Below are 17,465 nucleotides of genomic sequence, written 5' to 3'. Positions count from 1 at the left end.
TGTATCTAATGACCTTTCAAGTCATGTTTTGACGCTTCCCAAGTCATACCCTAAAGTTTCTCAAGTCGTTCCTTAAGACATCTCAAGTCGTTCCTTAGAGCATCCCAAGTTGTTCTTTGAGAATTTCAGTTCGTACCTCGAGGTATTTTAAATATATATACCATTGGTGCATTTCAAATTGTACCTAAGTAACATTCCAAGTCATATTTTGACGTTTCCCAAGTCGTTCCTTAGAGCATCATAAGTCGTTATTTGAGAATTTCAGTTTGTATATCGAGTTATTTTAAATGTTTATACCCTTGGTGTATTTGAAATTATACCTAGTGACATTCTAAGTCATGTTTCGACTCTTCCCAAGTCATACCTTAGAGTTTCTCAAGTCGTTTCTTAGGGTATCTCAAGTCGTTCTTAAGGGCGTCTCAAGTCGTTCTTTGAAAATTTCAATTCTTAATTCGAGGGATTTTAAATGTTTATACCCTTGGTACATTTCAAATTGTACATAGTGACATTCAAAGTCAAATTTTGATGCTTCTCAAGTCATATCCTAGAGTTTCTCAAGTCGTTCCTTAGGGCATTTCAAGTCATTCCTTAGGTCATCTTAAGCCGTTCCTTGAAAATTTTTGTTCGTACCTCGAATTATTTTAAATGTTTATACCCTTGATGCATTCAAATTGTACCTAATGATATCAAGAGTCATGTTTTGACACTTACCAAGTCAAACCCTAGAGTTTCTCAAGTCGTTCCTTTAGACTTTCAGTTCGTACCTCGAGATATTTTAAATGTTTATACCATTGATGTATTTCAAATTGTACCTAGTGACCTTACAAGTCATGTTTTGACTCTTCCCAAGTCATACCCTATAGTTTCTCAAGTCGTTCCTTAAGGCGTCTCAAGTCGTTCCTTAAGGCATCCCAAGTAGTTAACCAATAAGGATATTTCTTATGTCTTCAAATCAAATCTGGATTACAATATCCTTCTTACTAGCTTTCTGATTTTCTTAGTCTACTTGTTTACCAAGTTTACTTATTTCACACTTTTTCTAATTTCCCAAGTTTAGACGCATCTATATAAAGAGGCACCCTCTTATGTACAAGCCATCAATTGAGTGAATTCCTATGATCAACATCTACAACATATCGATAATTATGACAAATCATTCATTGTTGGATCTTCGAATTGATATTGTTGTCACAATTCTTAAGCGTCTCTCATTTAATGATCTTGATCTTGTTCGCCTTGGTGCAACATCCAAAACCTGGTAGCAAATTGTTCGTAGTATGGTTCAACGTCGTTCATATATGCCATGGCTAATTACCTTTGATGCAAACTATTCTATAGAAAACGGACACAATACCATCCTAACTCAATTTGAGTTTTATGATCCTTGGTCTGAACAATCTTACTCTCTGGAAAAATTCACGGGGCAAGAAGAGGTAAGAGGATTATTTTTAGATGCTAAACTTCACAATTCAAAATATGGTTGGCTGTTGTTTTCAAATAGAGTTAAAAAAAAAAATGGTGGTTCAACAATTAGTACTATGTTATTTTCTTATAATCCTTTTTGTGAGAAGATTATCAAAGTAGATCCATTAGATTTGGACATGCCTGAAGTTTCTGTATGGGAAGCAACGTTCACAACCCCTCCAACTTCTCCTGATTGTGTCATGTTTGTCACATGGAGAGATTGGAGAGTCGATGTTGGCGCAAACGAAAATGAATATATCATTTACACATGTAATCTTAGAGATGGAAGATGGAGGTTTCATACCATTCATTTTCTTTTTGAGAAATACATCAGGAACGTGGCCTATATGGATGAAACTCTTTATTGTGTTTTTGATTCGGTAGATTCTTCATTGGAATTGGGTACCATAAGATTCAGTAGTAGTTCATCATCATGTGTTGCACTTGATCAAGACTGGACCATGGTCGATTTGACAGCTTCCCTAAGACTACAAACTTTGGGTAAATATGAGGTTCAAGCTGGTTAAGTATGATCATCATGATCATGATGGGAAGCTCTTATTTGCAATTTGGAATGTTAAAGAAGATTATTGGCATATATACCAGTTTGATTCCTCACAAAAAGATTGGACTATGATTAAAAGCTTAGGGAGCCAAGTATTATTTTTGGATCACCTAGTAACTGGAGCATCACTCATTGTTCCAGCGAAGGGGGAAGCTACTGAGTTGGCAAACAAGATATATTGTACTCAAATGCATAACAATGGCTATAATTCTTATACTTGCAAAACTGAAGGCGATTGGAGTTTTCATAGAACTTTTGAGTGGGGCAACTGTAAGAACGAGCCCCAGCAGGATCAGTTCCACCATTGGATTGAACCACCCCTCATCAATTAATTTATGATTATTCTTAATTATCTATATATAGATACGTGTGTTGATCAGTGTACATTCTTTCGTTTTTTTTTTTTAACAAACCAAAAGAGATCAATATATATCATTCTTTAAACTTATGAATGAGATTGCGTGGGCTTCCCAATTTGGATGATCAACCCCTCTTCAGTTAGCTAATTAATTAATTAATTATCCTTCTTGTTTTGCTTGTTAATTTATACATGCATATTAATTATAATCATATTATATATGCGCTTGCTAAATATATTTTCAACTAAATGATCAGATGGATCACACACTCAATTAATTATACTTGATTTGTTGCAATCCCTCAAACAAACAAATATGGCCTATGGCATAGCCCATCAAGTACGGGCGTCTACCAAGTTCATGGATGCAAATGGCTTTGACCATCTCAATAACATACCCTGAAAGCAGGTTCCATGTTTCTTTCCACACATACCACATAGCCTTTAAAATGAACAAGCCCAACTCATGTTATTTTCAGACAGAACGATAGCTGAGAAAGAAGCTTTACGGTATAAGCACAACCGAGCCAGATGTTTTCCTGTTCTCGAGGTCTGTATGTGCCTGTGCTGCATGAGACAATGGGTAGGTGTGATTTACTCGAACCCGCAATACACCTGATGTAGCATTAGCAAATACCTCTCCTGCAGCCTCTAACAATTCATCTCGAGTTACAGCATAGTGGAAGAGGCTAGGCCTAGTCAAGAACAGTGACTTCGCTGCAAGAGCTGATAATGGAACCGGGTCTGGCGAACCTGATGACTGTCCAAAGCTCACCATGTAGCCACGAGTCTTTAAGCATGCTAATGATCCCTGTATGCAATAATACCTCCTGATAAGGACTCTTGTTCCAGAACATGACTTTAGCAATTAGACTGGTTAACCACAACTGATTATTTATCAGATTTGGTCGATTTCAGAGTTAAGGTAACCAGTTGGGCTTGCAACATTTGAATAAATCATAACTCGCTTATTTGCTTTTTTCCTTCTAAATTACTGATTGCTAACCTTTTGCACTAGAACAATCAAAGTGTAACTACATATGGTGTCTTTGGAAGAGTGATCTCAAATCTAGGAACTTAGTTAATATTACATAGTCAAGCAGATTTATTAGGCTATTAACAATACATAACTAATGTTTATGTTTGTCTTAGACTGGAATGGGTTTCAAATGTTTCATTGTATCTAGTCATTTCAAAATGGATTTTATAAACATTGTATCGAGTTTTTTGTTTTTAAAGTTTTTGAACTAACCTAGTCAAATCCTTGATTTTAAAGCATCCCATCTAAATCAACCCTTAGGCTGTCAAAGCTACTCATGCAGAATCTGAATCTAGAATGACCTTCTCACGAAACTCTCTTAACTGTGTTTTTGTACTTTTTGTAGAAAATGGAGAGAAGAAAAGTATATATTACCTCAAAGGTGTCCTTTCCTACAGAATCGTAGACAACATCAACCCCATTACCAGATGTAATTTCAGTCACACGGGCAACAAAATCCTCTTCCTTGTAGATTATGACATGGTGACACCCATCATCCTTGGCTTGAGCTGCCTTCTCTTTAGTTGATACAGTTCCAACGACGATGGCACCAAGGGCATTAGCCCACTGGCATAAAAGAGATCCAACACCACCAGCTGCTGCATGAACAAGGACTGTGTGTCCAGGTTCAACCTGTATAACAATAGTCCACATAAATATTCAAGAAAGATTCAAAACTAGTTCTGTCTGAGATGTCATTACCGGGATTTTTCTAACTATCCCATGCTTTATAATTCAACAGACTCAACTGTGGTTTATGACTTCCTAAACTCCAGATGCTGATGGAGAATGTGAAAATACCTTGAAACAACGGCGTAGTAGAAACTGAGCTGTCATACCCTTAAGCAAGAGGGATGCTGCAACAGTAGGATCAATGGAAGGAGGAACAGGCACAACTTTGTTTGCAGGAAGGATCTGCTCTTCTGCATATGAGCCCATTGGACCACCAGCATAAGCAACAATATCTCCAACTTGCCTGCCTGTTAGTCCAGGTCCCACAGCTGTCACAACTCCACAAGCCTCCACACCTGAAATAAAAACTTAATTGTAATAAACAGGGTTTTCTATCGCATTCTAATTAGGAACAAGAAGGTAAATCCATTTCCAATGCCCAACCAGATCCTACAGTTCCAAATCTAAATATATACAACAGTATTAACAGTGGGAATGGTTAACTGATTCATGCTCCACATTCTTGTATTAGGTTTCACGAATTATTCCTGACTATTTCTGAAAGTTGTATTGTCATGGGAACTCAAAAACTGTAAACAAAAAAAAAATTTTGAACAGACCATGAGGTCAAAATTAGACTATAAGTCAATCTTGGTTGAAATATATCTTAATAATTACAGAAATAAATGTTAATTTAGTGAACTTAAAGAAAGGAAGCAAAACCTGGGGTGTAGGGAATTGTAGCAGCCTTATAAACTCCTTTGCGGAAGTACACATCAATGAAATTAATCCCAATGGCCTTGTTCTTCACACAAATCTCACCTTCCTTTGGCTCTCCTATTTCCACATCTTCCCATTTCAAGACCTAACATCATTACATGACAAAAATAAGTAAAATGACAATGAAGGCATTGCCATAATGACATCTAGCAAACACAGATGGGAGGTCAAAGACAAATTATGACCAAAGACTACTTGTTGATTAACAAAAAAAAACACAACAAAACTAGATATAAACTACTGTTGTTGCATAAAAACAGTGAAATTTTAATGAAATGGGTTTTGACTAATCAGTGTCAAAGAAGTATAGATGCAATAGTTTCCAATTGAAATCAAGGCAGTCAATAAATTATATCATAGATGCAAGTCTCAAATTCAATACGTCAACAAATACAGTTTGATTCTACAAACTAGATTGCAGTCTGGACAAAAGAAAACCCATTATCTGAGCACTTGGTTTTGATTTCATTGATTTAAAACAAACAGCTATGAAATTTAAGAGACAAACAACAACTAAAACCAAATAAAAAGAGCAGAAAGGAAAAAGGGGTAATGAAACCATGAAATCAACACAAACGCAGAGTCTCCCTCAATTGGACAAAGTGGACTTTCTGATACAAACACAAAACAAGTGCCCAGTATTCCATAAGTGGGTTTTCATAATCAGATGTAAATAAAAGCACCAGCCAACAACCCAATTCAAACATAAAGGTACACATGTTTCACTGCCCAGATAACAATAGAGAGAGAGAGAGAGAGAGAGAGAGAGAGAGAGAGAGAGAGAGAGACCTCAGGTCCACCAAGTTCATGGACACGAATGGCTTTGACCATGTTTGCTGGTGATGCTGCTTCAGTGGCAAGTGCTCTAACTACTGATTTCTGGGTCCTAAGTGGAGATGGGGAATAGTTATTGATGACCTTATTGTTGCTCAAAATCTGTGGAAGAGTGAAATAGCATGAAACCAACTGGGTTGGTAGTAGACCAAGCTTCTGGAACCTTATTCCAAGTAAACCCATTTATTTCGACGTTAACGTTACTGATGGACCGCTTTACTTGTCTTTATGTCTTATGCTCCAATTGTATGGAGCTGGGAATGGGGGTAGGTGAAGAAAAAACGATGGTCCTCAAAATTCTCAGCCTCGGCCCACTTCGAACATCTTCTAGCCCCATATGGGTGGCTTCCGGCCCAAAAAATTCCAACATATTTAATCAAGCCACAATTTAATCCAAATTAAAAAAAATGCATTAATCCTTCTTATATTTCGCCATAGAATAAAGGGTCCTTTAATTAGAAGCCCAAAATGAGAAATAAAGTTAAGTCAACCGCAGCCGGTTCAAAACTTAAATAGAAACTCAAACTGTCTATCGAGTGTTCGGCGCTTGCAGATGCAATCTGCAAGCTACATCTGCAAACAAAAAACATGCACCTGCAAACAAAAATATGCATCTACAAGCAAAAAAATATGCATCTACAAGTAAAAAACTATGCATCTGCAAGCAACTGCATTTGCATGCACCGAAAACTCGGTAGTATAATTTTTCTGCTCAGTGTACACAGACAGATTGGTTTCATGAGTAATTTAATGGACTCTCATGAATTTAATGTTATGCTTGCCAAAATAATAAGTAAGATGACATGTGAATTAAAAATTTAATTAGCTGAACATACATATCATATGCATGCACAAGTTTTTTGAAGTAACTTATAATTTATACGTCCCACATCAAATTGATTAAATTTTTAATAAAACTATAAAATACCTATTGAATCTTTCCTTCTAATAAATTAAATTTCTACAATTGATATTCAATATGGCCAATTGTTTGCACACATTTTTATAACACTCCAAATCAACGTGAATTAATAGGTTAGTAATATAATTATGTTCGTATTAACATCTGGTCGATCGCACATTAACATGATTTATAAATAGTTTGTGTTTCAAGTTGATTTGCATAAAAAATATACTAAATGATATGTTTGATAATCATGTTATATATGTTGATTCAACATGCTTTTTTTTTTAATTAATTAGGAGGAAGAAAATAGATGAGAGTCAAACTATAGTCAAGAGTGTGGGAGATAAATGTTCTATATATCACTAGAACTACAAGGCTATAACTCACAATTATAATAAGTCTATGACCTTAGTGGTTTGAAACAATTGTTATTTGTACTTTTAAATAGTCTATATAATACTAGATAGCAAACATTGTAGTTTGTACTAGCTAAATTTGAATATGTACTAGCCCAAACCTAAAATGATCTTTTTATTGAATTGATCAAATGCGTCATAACATTATAGGTTGCACCTATTATTCAAGTCTACTGATTGATTAAATAAACATGTTACATATGATGATTGATGCATACCTAATTAGGTAATTTTTTAGTTGAGGAATTTTGAGACACCTGTGATCTATGTGGACTTAATATAGTCGAACACCCGTATATCATTCGAATACGAACACAATAATCTAGTCAACAAGAGTTACAAGACTTGTCACCCTTATATGTAAACATTAACAATATTAAAAATATGCTTAATTTTTTCAATTATGAATTTTTTTTTTGGATTATTGTCAATTAGGAATATAAAAGTTGAGTTAGGTGAAATTGGTCATTAAAAACTGTCTTAGAAGTGTGTAATTGATACATCATATTTTGGGGTTCAAAGTCTAATCGAAATAGCAGGGACCAAAATGAAATTAGAAAGGAATATAATGGTTGTTTGGCACGTGAGGTGCAATGTTCAGTTTTACACAAAAATGAAAATGGGGTTTTGAATTTGAAAAATAAAATAGAGTTTAATTTCTCCCTTTTGAAGCTACATTTCAAATTTACAGTCAAAGGCCTGAAAGTGTCTCTCACTTTTGCATTAATTCCTTTTTGTTTGCTTCATATATATGGTCTCAGACTCTCAATGTGTTTGCATGCTATCTTAGTTTTTGGACATTTTTCTTATACAGCCGCAATATTTAATTGAGAAAAATTAACACAAATCAAAATTAATATCCTGAAATGAAACAACTATCAAAATATGTGTCATGTTTGTAAATTTTTTTCTATTTAATTCTTACTCTACTTAGAATATGAATTCCTCCTTAAAATATCTTACGTATGGAACTAATTTTACACTACTGAAAAATCCATTTTCAACAAAAAATAAACTTTTTTATCCAATTTAAAATAATTTACTTTATTCTTTTTTACAAATAAGGGTATACAAACCCACATGAAAAATTTTAAAAATATTTAATTTATCACTCATTTGTGTTTTCGTAATTTACATAGTCATCTCTTTCTCTCACACCATCTCACGCATGTCCCTTTCAGAAATCCTCCTCCGTTTTTCTGTTACTCTTCTCTCTCTCAGTCCCTACTCGCTGCTCATCTCCACAATCACACGCGCCATCGCACAACCTCTATCTCCCGGTGCAAAACGCAAAACCACAACGAAAAGGGAGACCACCTATCCTACGCCCAGCGGCGCAGGTTAGTCATTCCCCATCAAAACTACCCGCATTAAATGCTGCTTACTTTTCCTGTCCCCTGCACGCTCGCAAAAAGCGCGTGAGAACACCCCCTCGTGCAGTTACTCCCGTTCATGCAAGCAAAACCCATTAGTGCCTTTCGCGCCACTAAAACAACGAAAAGGGACTGAGGAGGAGACACTCACACACACACACCCGGGACCGATTTTGCAATGATGAGATTTCATTTACCACACGAATTAACCGCATGAACGGAGAAGCAAGAGAAAGCATATTAATTTTTGACAGAAAACGACAGACCGTATATTCATTCTGTTAGAGAATTAAATTTTTTTAAAAATGGTATTTTCATTTTTTACTGGTCCTACATTGCTTGAGGCCAAAGCTTAATGTGGGTTATATATAGAGCTTGGCATTGCGGTGAGAGAGTGATAGTGAGTGTGTGTGTTTTTGGGTGTTTTTCGCTTTTTCATTTGGGCATGCAGAAGATGATGTACTTGGGAGAGCAGAAAGAACAGAAGGCACAAAGCCCTTGTTTGGCCAGACATGGTCTGATACCCCGTACGTCTGCTCCACCACCTTCGGCCATTTGTTCACAAGGAGGTAACAGACTAGTACCTATCTAATTTACTAGCTATTGACTATTGTCCTTCTTCCTTCTGATTTGTCTATCACATTTTTTGTTTATTCCCGTTAGCTTCTTCATAGTACCTACCCCTCACATCTGCTATTTGATTTTCTGCTTTTTGGGTATCTCGCAGAGGCCATAGAACACATTCAAGTGGGTTCTTTCTACGAAATCGACCACTCTAAGCTTCCTCTTAGAGCCCCAGAACAGCTCAAGCAGATTCGGATCGTCATGGTACTGTTCTTGCTTACCCAGAAAACCCACAAATCAAAATGTAGTTTTTTCTTTTTCTTTTTTTGAATGGGTTTTGAATCTGGGTTTTTATGCAGGTGAGTGACAAGGCGTCGTTCAAGGTGTCAATGAGGTTTCCGAGCATTCACTCTCTGCAAACCCATTTCAGTGAAAACCAAGCCGGGAAACAACTGCCTTCGCTTGACGAGAAGTACGTGATGGCTCCAGAAATGGCGTCCGAGGTGCTCTATAGGAGGGTCAAACCTCGTGAAATTGCAGAGCGGAGCAACTTGTGGAGCTTCTGGGCGGTACAACGACTTGTCGTTGCAAACCAGAGAAACGACGACGTCGTCTCAAGCCCAACGGCATTGAGTGGTGGGGTCATGAGTAGCGTGATTTCCAAGAAGGGTCCGTGCTTGACTCGGCTCAAGTTCGCCGGGATGGTTCAGTGGGGTAAGCGCCGGCAAGTTCGGTACCTTCGCCGGCATGAGCCTTCGTCGAGCTATGGCGGCACAGATGAAGAACCAGAGAAGAAAACAGAGGATGATGCGTTCTATGTGGAAGAGGAAGAACAAGAGGAAGGTGATGATGACGAAGATGTGAAGGCAGATCAGGTAGAGGGCCTGGAGGCTCCACCAGTTGAGGTCAAGAGGAATCTTAGGAGTAGCAGTAAGAGAAAGCGCCATGAAGTCAGAAGGAAGATGACTATTCAAAAGAGCAAAAGATCAGTAAAACGTCACAAGCAGAATCATATTGTAGCAGTTAACAATGAGAAGAAAAAAATGGTTAAATCTGATTCAGTAGCAAGATGGTCAGCAGGGAGGTGAGGACTATGTTAATTTATTAGCTTCATCAGGTTCATTAATTGCTCTAATTAATTAGCTTGTAGTTGGATTTTTCTAAAAAGTACTTAATGGGTTTACTAAATATGGGTGTGGCTCATTTTGTTTTTGGGAATTAAGGTACAAATTAGCAGAGGAGAATATGCTGAAGGTAATGAAGGCCAAAGGTGCTGCTGCAGGGAAGCCAATACTGAGGCCAGCGCTGAGATCAGAGGCCCGGAAGCTGATCGGGGACACGGGTTTGCTGGACCATTTGCTGAAACACATGGCTGGGAAGGTGGCGCCAGGTGGGGCTGAGCGGTTCAGGCGGCGGCACAATGCTGATGGAGCCATGGAGTATTGGCTCGAGAGTGCTGACTTGGTTAATATCAGGAAGGAGGCTGGGGTTCAGGACCCTTATTGGACCCCACCCCCTGGTTGGAAGCCTGGTGATAACCCCACCCAGGACCCCATTTGTGCCAGAGAGATTAGGGAGCTCAGGGAAGAGGTGGCCCAGATGAAAAGGTAAACTAATTCGTAATTACCTTTTTGTTGATCATGTTTTTTGTTTATGTTATGTCCCAATTTTGTTGGTGTTATTGATTTGCTATATATATAAGTGCTTTAATTTGTTGGTCTAATATGTGTTTCTGATATTGCTGCATATACAGGGAGCACATGCTCAAGCGGCAAGAGGATCTGGCTATAGTGACCACCCCACATTCTTTGACTAGTCCCAACTGGGACCATGAAGGTTCATTAATTGGCCTACAGGTGAACAATGGCATTAAAGTGATCCAAAAAGTTTGGAATTAAGTCTTAATATTAATTACTTGTTCATGGTTCAGCTCGATTCTACATGGCTGCCCAATTAATGCTACTGTTTTGGATGGACCTTTGCAGGAGATGTATACAGAACAAGTGATTAGGAAAGCTAAGATAGAAGAACAACTGATGAAGGTTTCCCAGTCATTGTCTGAAATAGAGGTAACCGTGAAATTGCCTTCATACTTGATCTTTCTTTTAATTGCATGTGATGTGATCTAAATTTATAGTTAATTACTCATATGTACTTGGACGGTTGGACCATATTAACTAATTAGTAATCACATTGTTACTTTTCTCCTCTTACAGAGGACCTACCTATATATAGTAAATTTCACCTTAAAGAGTGTGTTCAGTAAATGTACCCATGTACAATTATATTCATTCATAAATGTTGATCATGTATACATAGGGATCAACAAGGAATTAATATTAATCATTGATGATGGTGTTAAATGATCATGATGGGAGTGGCATATGGCATTGATGTATGGTGGTTAATGCAGGAACAAATGGGTATGCTGAAAACAGCCATGGAAGAACCAGGACTCATTTCAGAAGCAGAAGAACCACCACCAACATCAGACTCTGAAAGAGAAACAAAAGAGATGGCACAAAAGAACAAATCAATAGTATTACTGGAATCAGGTGTTGATCATGAGCAAGAAGAAGACAAAGGATCACCAGGAGGAGACAACAAGGCATCAGGTGCAGCAGCAGCAGCCAGGACATTAACAGAGGACAAGGCAGCAAAAATAGAGAGACTGAGGAGTGGGTTCAGGATTTGCAAGCCACAAGGGACCTTTCTGTGGCCAAACATGGGAATGTCTCCTCAGCAGCAGATTGTGGTCCACCAAAATGACCCCTTTGCAGTCCCAACCCCGCCCTCAGCATCCTCTTCCACCAACCCAACATCCCCTTTACTCAAGCCATTGGCTGAGAGGCGCCCAGTCAACACAGCCACTTTCTGCAATGTGACCCAACCCCCTCCTTCCTCTCCTATTTTTTCTCGACCTCCACCTAATCATCATCAGATCAGCCCTACCAAGTCCGCCCAGAGCATCACCATTACCAAAACCCTTCTCATCAACCTTAATGAGCTCCCTAATGCCCAAAACACTGACACTACTACTGCATTTTCTGGGACCCTCACCTACCAGAGAAGACATCAAAATGTGACTTCTAATGCTGCCATGCCACGTGTGAGTATATGTCAGCCTTGTTAATTAATTTTCCTCAATCATAAAATCGTATGCTCTATATTATTAATTAAGAAGAAGAAAACTAATGACCTTTTTTTTTTCTTTTTTTTTTTCCAATGTGTATGTGGTTAATTTGCTTTACTGTACGATGCAGATGGTGAAGACTAAGAAAGGGGATGATGATGGAGGAGATGCAGGAAAGGATAGCATGATGATAAGGTACTCTGAGCAGCAGCATGAACATGAGCAAAGGTGGTGCTCCTCTTCTTCTAATGGTACTTCCTCATGGATGCCTACTTCAATGGGAGACAAGTGGTGGGGTACCTCTGGGAACTGATCCTGACTCTTCTTTGGAACTTAACTCTTTACAGGGTTCATTTCATAATTTCATTATTGGTCGGAGCTATATATATAATATGGGTATATATACCAGGAAATATTTGGAGGTATACAAAATAATTGTAACTATATATGATTAGGAACTTTACATTACACTCCTCTATGTGGGGTTTTATGGCGGCTTAATTTCCCCAAAATAGGTGGTATACCTTTTGGGATACACGTACAGACGTACTTGTTGGCTCGGTGAAAAAAATCCAAACGAGCTAAATTTTGACTCATGATTGGTTACAGTGGGGAATTAATATATATGATTGATCCTTGTTTAAATATCCTTAGTTGTATCGATTCCATCTTCCATCTATGTGCCCAAGACCATTTACTCTATTAACTTTTGTCTTCAATTTGTTGAATGAGATCTAGGGTCAAATCTTAAGAACTAGTTTTTGATATCTCTTATAGCGTAATTTTATTCTTATTAAAAATAATAATTTTCATCTATGAATGTGTCCAATTTGCTAAAATACAATCATATTTTCAAACTCACCAATCGTAGTGTCCGAAACAAGCTAGGTGAATACTACTGTCAAAAAAGAATGAAATCCAACACTTTGGTTTTGTGTGACTCGTTGACACAATGGTTGCATCTATGAATCCCTTATGTAAATGGGTCAAAAACTGTTGTTACCCATAAAACTGTGTTTTGATGTCTCTGATTCTGAAGTAGTATGAGGATCTCTATTTCTTAAATCCAGAAATATTCCAGCTTATATGTCAAATTCAGTTATATGAATTATAAATTTCTATGCTCGTAATGTTTGGCCACCTAACGTACCTCCTACAGGCTACAGGTGACCTAGCCAGGACATAGACGTATATAATCAAGATGATACTCAATGCATATTTTGCATTTATTTAACTTTCCATAAATAAACCTGGCCAAAAAAAAACCTTTCCATAGATGAAGGGCTTGGACCATTGCTGATAAAAAGAACAAAAATGAACGTTCTTATCACAGTCATGAACTAATGGCATCTAAAAGAATCAAATCCTAAAGCCTTGCATATGATCCATTTAAGCCATGGATGCCAATTTCTTGGAAATTGACACAACGGGAGAGTGCGGCGGTGAACCTCTCAATATCGTCCCTTGTGTGTGTTGCACATAAAGTCACTCGTAGCCTGAGAAAAAGTATAAGCAAAAATGTGAAGTGCACAGAGAACAGAGTGAACAAGATGTTTACAACCCAAACTTGAAAATATGCCATAGCAGAAAGGAAAAGTGTAATGAAGACCTGCATGAGTTGGGTGGCACTGTTGGGGGTCTGATTGCAGTCACATGGAAACCCGATTTCAACAAACTCCTATTCAATGATGGTAAGCAAAGTTAGATGCAGTTGTAGAATGATCTCCATATCACACAAACAGCAGTAGAGAGAGGGAAACAAAACTGGCTGGCTTGCAAAGCCTTCTCTTCACTCCCTACGATAAGAGATATTATGGGACTATTTATGGGGATTCCGGTGAGAGCACGAAAGTCTTGCACCCGATCCCAGATTGCCCTTCTACGCCATGCTTCCTTTCTTGCCACAACAAGAGCAGCTGCAAAGTTATATTTATATTTTTAACAACAGGAAGAACTCCAATAAAGAGGAAAAATGCTACAATCATACCATGTGAATAATGCATGATAAATTACAGCTACAATCATACAATCTATAATAAACAGTCACTCATGTGTAAATGGGATTATATGCAACTAAAACCACCATCAACAAACAAAATTATATAATTTACCATGGGCAGCAGCAGCAATTGGTATCGGCGTAGCAGTTGAAAATATAAAAGAGCGACCCCTTGATTGTATGAGTTGCTTCCACCTTTTGCTGTTTATATCGAAATCAGAAAATGGCTTGGCTAAATTTCTTTATTTTTCACATACAAAGAGATGAAAATGCAAGAATCCAATAATTCAAAAGAATTAAGGCAAAAGAAAGCATGAATAATTGCCTGCATGCAATGAATCCGCCATGGCAACCTGCCGCCTTGCTCAAAGTGCCAACACATATGTCAACATCCATTTCGCAATGGCATTCCTCAGCCACTCCACCACCATTTTTGCCACAAACAAATGTTCCATGAGCCTGAATCAAAGAGTGGATTTTCTTTTTATCACTATTATGTTGTTTTTTTAACAATAAGACTTTTTATCACTAATATCTTATACCTACATCAAAAGACAATGAAAACAAGTGCCACCTATTCCTGTAACAAATTCAATCAACTGGTTGATTTTCGACTGTACCTACATAACAAAAATCTGAAATACAAACTTTTTACTTTCAAATTTAATTATCATGCAACGGTTTTTCAATAAATACCACGGAATTTACAGGAAAGGGTTAGCATTAATCCCTATATGTGTACCATGTGTGCAAGACAACTTACATCATCAATAACTAACAGAAAGTCATGCTCCTTGCGTAGCTTCACAAGCTCAACCATTGGTGCAAAGTCTCCATCCATACTAAACAAGCTGTAGTGAAAGACAAATGCAAGTCATAAGAAAGATAACAAGATAAAATCAAATAGAAACACTTTATAAAAATTATGAAATTGGTTCCAACTCAAAAATGATGGTATAGAAAGTAGCTTTTAAAAATAGAATCACTTACCTATCAGTCACAACGACTTTCTTCCTCATTGTGCAACTTGACCTGTCAAAGCACAAATGCATTGCTAAGCTATGGAAACAATAAGGTAATATCCAATAAGAAGAGGCACACAAAGATTTAAAACAAAAGTTTAAGACCTACAACAATGCATTGAGGTGAGTCATGTCACAATGTCTATAGATGAATATCTCTACAGATTTTTGTCGTTCAGCAAGACGAATACCATCGATTATCGACGCATGGTTCAGTGTGTCAGAAAAAATGGCAATCTTTTCATTAGGTAAAGGTGTTTTTCCAGCAGCCAAGAGAGAGCCAATATTTCCCAAAGCTACCATCAAGGCCATATTGGCTGCAAATCCTGTAGGACAAAGAAGGCAATCCTAGTGGATAAATTTTAAACAAGATTGCATCAGTTTTCAGCTAAAACACCTAAAAGTAGTCAAATAAATCAGAAATAAAATTCAGAACAACAGAATCAAACACTTTAGACCTCCAAAGAACCACACAGTTATGTCCAAGGATTTCAACTAAAAACTTAAGTTTTGTAATCAAAATTCAGACAGTCACACCCAACTTAGTAAACCATACAAAACCATTGTCCTGGCTCATAATCAATGAAATGGAACTTTAATCTTTGCGTAGAATTGAAAAAGGCAATGAGATGTTTACTGCATTGGCAAGCGTGTGTCTGTGACAGACTGACAGTAAAAGGGGACAGTCTAAATCCAAGTCTCTAGTTATTGGCCCTTGACACCATGGCTAATTAACAGCAAGCACAGATCGAAAAAATCCACATGAAGAAGTGAAAGCAGTAGTATATACTACATAAACAGAGCAGCTCATACCTCTTTCTTCTTTAAGTCTGCCAAGCATGACTCCAGTCTTCTGTGGTAATCAGTATATCCACAGATTAAAGCAGAACCCCTTGGGCCCATTCCATGTTCTTGGGCTGCCTGGTTGAAATTAAATTCTTATTACATTGGTTCAAAAACATGGTAAGTTAAAAGACATCATTTTTAGAAAAGTAGTGTCACAAAGAGAGAACCTTAGCAGCAGCTTTTCCAATAGTGGGATGTGAACTCAAGCCCAAATAATCGTTTCCAGAGAATAAAAGCAGCTTTTTGAACTTGTGGGTACCTTCCTCATCTCCTACAAATTCCAGAAACGCAATTGTAAGTCCTAAACTGAGAAAATTCTACAAAACCCAATTGGAAAATGGAACATTACCGAAACTGGGAAGGTCATGGAGCCATTTCCGAAACGTTGGTTCAGAAATATGAACCTCCACAGAGGATCTGTCCCACGGCTGCATTTCATCGAACACATCGAATTCATCTTCGACAGGTTGTTGGGCTTTTTGGGGTCCATTGTGGAGGTAAATGGGTCTGAGAGACCGGAGGAGTTGCAGGTGTTGGAGTTTGTCGAGAGCGTCTTCGACCCAGTGGTCCCACGACGACCTCATCGTCTCCGTTTTGTAGTTTGCAGAGCAGAGCAAAGAGAGAAGCCGGCGGGTGTAGTTGGACTGTCGTTGGACCGTTGAAGAGTACTATAATGCTTCACCTCCAACGTGTCTGTTGCCTTGCCAATTACCATAAAAAGAACTTTTTACATATAAACGACATGTCGTTCGCGCTTCGCCTTTCTTCCAATTATTTAATTTTCCTTTGTTGTTACTTTTTTTTTTTGTCTGAATTTGTTGTTACTTGTGTTTTTTATTTTTTTTTTGTCTGAATTTGTTATTTTATTTTTCTTCTTGGACGGTTTTATGCTAAGTTTTAGTTCTCAAAATCTTGGAATTAAAATCTAACATGCAGGTTTTTCAAAGCCCACTCTATATCCTAAAAGGGGAAATACCCTTCAAAATAGGAAAAATACTTTATTATGAATTAAAAAAAATTTCTTATAAATTTTAAAACACCACAATCTTCATCTAAAAATTATTTTTCTAAAAGACATAAGTCTAATTATCTCTTTATAAAATTCTACATTAAATTTAGAACTATTGTACAATTTGTACCTTATATGTAAAATTGAGATAGATGATAGATCAACTCAGTGCAAATTTGCATTTATTTAAGTTTTCTTATTTTTTTCAAAGTAGCTATCTGCTTACTTTTTAAAGCTATTGTGGATAAAATTAAGCTACGTTTTTACATTAAAATTTAGTCATTATACATACCTACAAAATTTTTAATTTTTTACATTAAATTTATCAAGCACTTCGGCAAAGCATTTTTACACGCACAAAACTTTTGCATACATATATTATATTCCAAAGCTATTTTACTTTACAGTTAATTATTCTCGGGACAATACAAAACTTAACAAATCAAATCCGGGCATATGATCCATTTGGGCCATTGCCAATTTC

The 17,465-nt window shown here is 37.3% G+C and overlaps 3 protein-coding genes across 3 annotated transcripts; 1 reads left to right on the top strand and 2 right to left on the bottom strand.

Annotated features, from left to right (window-relative positions):
- Positions 1-2,625: 2,625 nt before the first annotated feature.
- LOC147289622 (GroES-like zinc-binding alcohol dehydrogenase family protein) lies at positions 2,626-5,905 on the bottom strand. The gene is made up of 5 exons (XM_086235713.1): positions 5,668-5,905; positions 4,822-4,963; positions 4,228-4,454; positions 3,802-4,059; positions 2,626-3,198 (listed from the first exon to the last, which is right to left on the bottom strand). The coding sequence occupies exons 1-5, from the start codon at positions 5,893-5,895 to the stop codon at positions 2,893-2,895; spliced, it is 1,161 nt and encodes a 386-aa protein (XP_086091839.1). The 5' UTR covers positions 5,896-5,905; the 3' UTR covers positions 2,626-2,892.
- A 2,948-nt stretch (positions 5,906-8,853) lies between these two features.
- On the top strand, positions 8,854-12,418 carry SWI1 (SWITCH1). The gene is made up of 8 exons (XM_086234858.1): positions 8,854-8,977; positions 9,136-9,236; positions 9,332-10,056; positions 10,196-10,579; positions 10,726-10,828; positions 10,958-11,041; positions 11,386-12,081; positions 12,236-12,418. Exons 1-8 carry the CDS (start codon positions 8,854-8,856, stop codon positions 12,416-12,418), a joined length of 2,400 nt encoding a protein of 799 aa, XP_086090984.1.
- Positions 12,419-13,307: 889 nt separating this feature from the next.
- Positions 13,308-16,630, bottom strand: LOC147289620 (8-amino-7-oxononanoate synthase-like). The gene is made up of 11 exons (XM_086237356.1): positions 16,322-16,630; positions 16,140-16,243; positions 15,940-16,047; positions 15,236-15,474; positions 15,095-15,136; positions 14,868-14,955; positions 14,430-14,563; positions 14,217-14,305; positions 13,871-14,021; positions 13,715-13,783; positions 13,308-13,601 (listed from the first exon to the last, which is right to left on the bottom strand). Exons 1-11 carry the CDS (start codon positions 16,554-16,556, stop codon positions 13,472-13,474), a joined length of 1,389 nt encoding a protein of 462 aa, XP_086093482.1. The 5' UTR covers positions 16,557-16,630; the 3' UTR covers positions 13,308-13,471.
- Between the last annotated feature and the right edge of the window lie 835 nt (positions 16,631-17,465).

The sequence above is a fragment of the Dryas octopetala genome, chromosome 3, assembly GCF_963921425.1.
Source record: "Dryas octopetala chromosome 3, drDryOcto1.1, whole genome shotgun sequence".
NCBI classification, from domain to species: Eukaryota; Viridiplantae; Streptophyta; class Magnoliopsida; order Rosales; family Rosaceae; genus Dryas; species Dryas octopetala.
This window is presented reverse-complemented; position numbering and strand designations above follow the sequence as displayed.

Bases quoted from the DNA above. Each gene is read 5' to 3' on its own strand.
- SWI1 (XM_086234858.1), top strand. From the start codon at position 8,854: ATGCAGAAGATGATGTACTTGGGAGAGCAGAAAGAACAGAAGGCACAA. The intron at 8,978-9,135 runs GTAACAGACTAG...GGTATCTCGCAG, and splicing joins GGCCATTTGTTCACAAGGAG to AGGCCATAGAACACATTCAA. The intron at 9,237-9,331 runs GTACTGTTCTTG...GTTTTTATGCAG, and splicing joins AGCAGATTCGGATCGTCATG to GTGAGTGACAAGGCGTCGTT.
- LOC147289622 (XM_086235713.1), bottom strand. From the start codon at position 5,895: ATGGGTTTACTTGGAATAAGGTTCCAGAAGCTTGGTCTACTACCAACC. The intron at 4,455-4,821 runs GTTTTGCTTCCT...TTTTTATTTCAG, and splicing joins TACAATTCCCTACACCCCAG to GTGTGGAGGCTTGTGGAGTT. The intron at 4,060-4,227 runs GTATTTTCACAT...ATTGTTATACAG, and splicing joins TACTACGCCGTTGTTTCAAG to GTTGAACCTGGACACACAGT.
- LOC147289620 (XM_086237356.1), bottom strand. From the start codon at position 16,556: ATGAGGTCGTCGTGGGACCACTGGGTCGAAGACGCTCTCGACAAACTC. The intron at 14,564-14,867 runs GTAAGTTGTCTT...TCTTTGATTCAG, and splicing joins TTCTGTTAGTTATTGATGAT to GCTCATGGAACATTTGTTTG. The intron at 14,306-14,429 runs GCAATTATTCAT...CGATATAAACAG, and splicing joins GGCGGATTCATTGCATGCAG to CAAAAGGTGGAAGCAACTCA.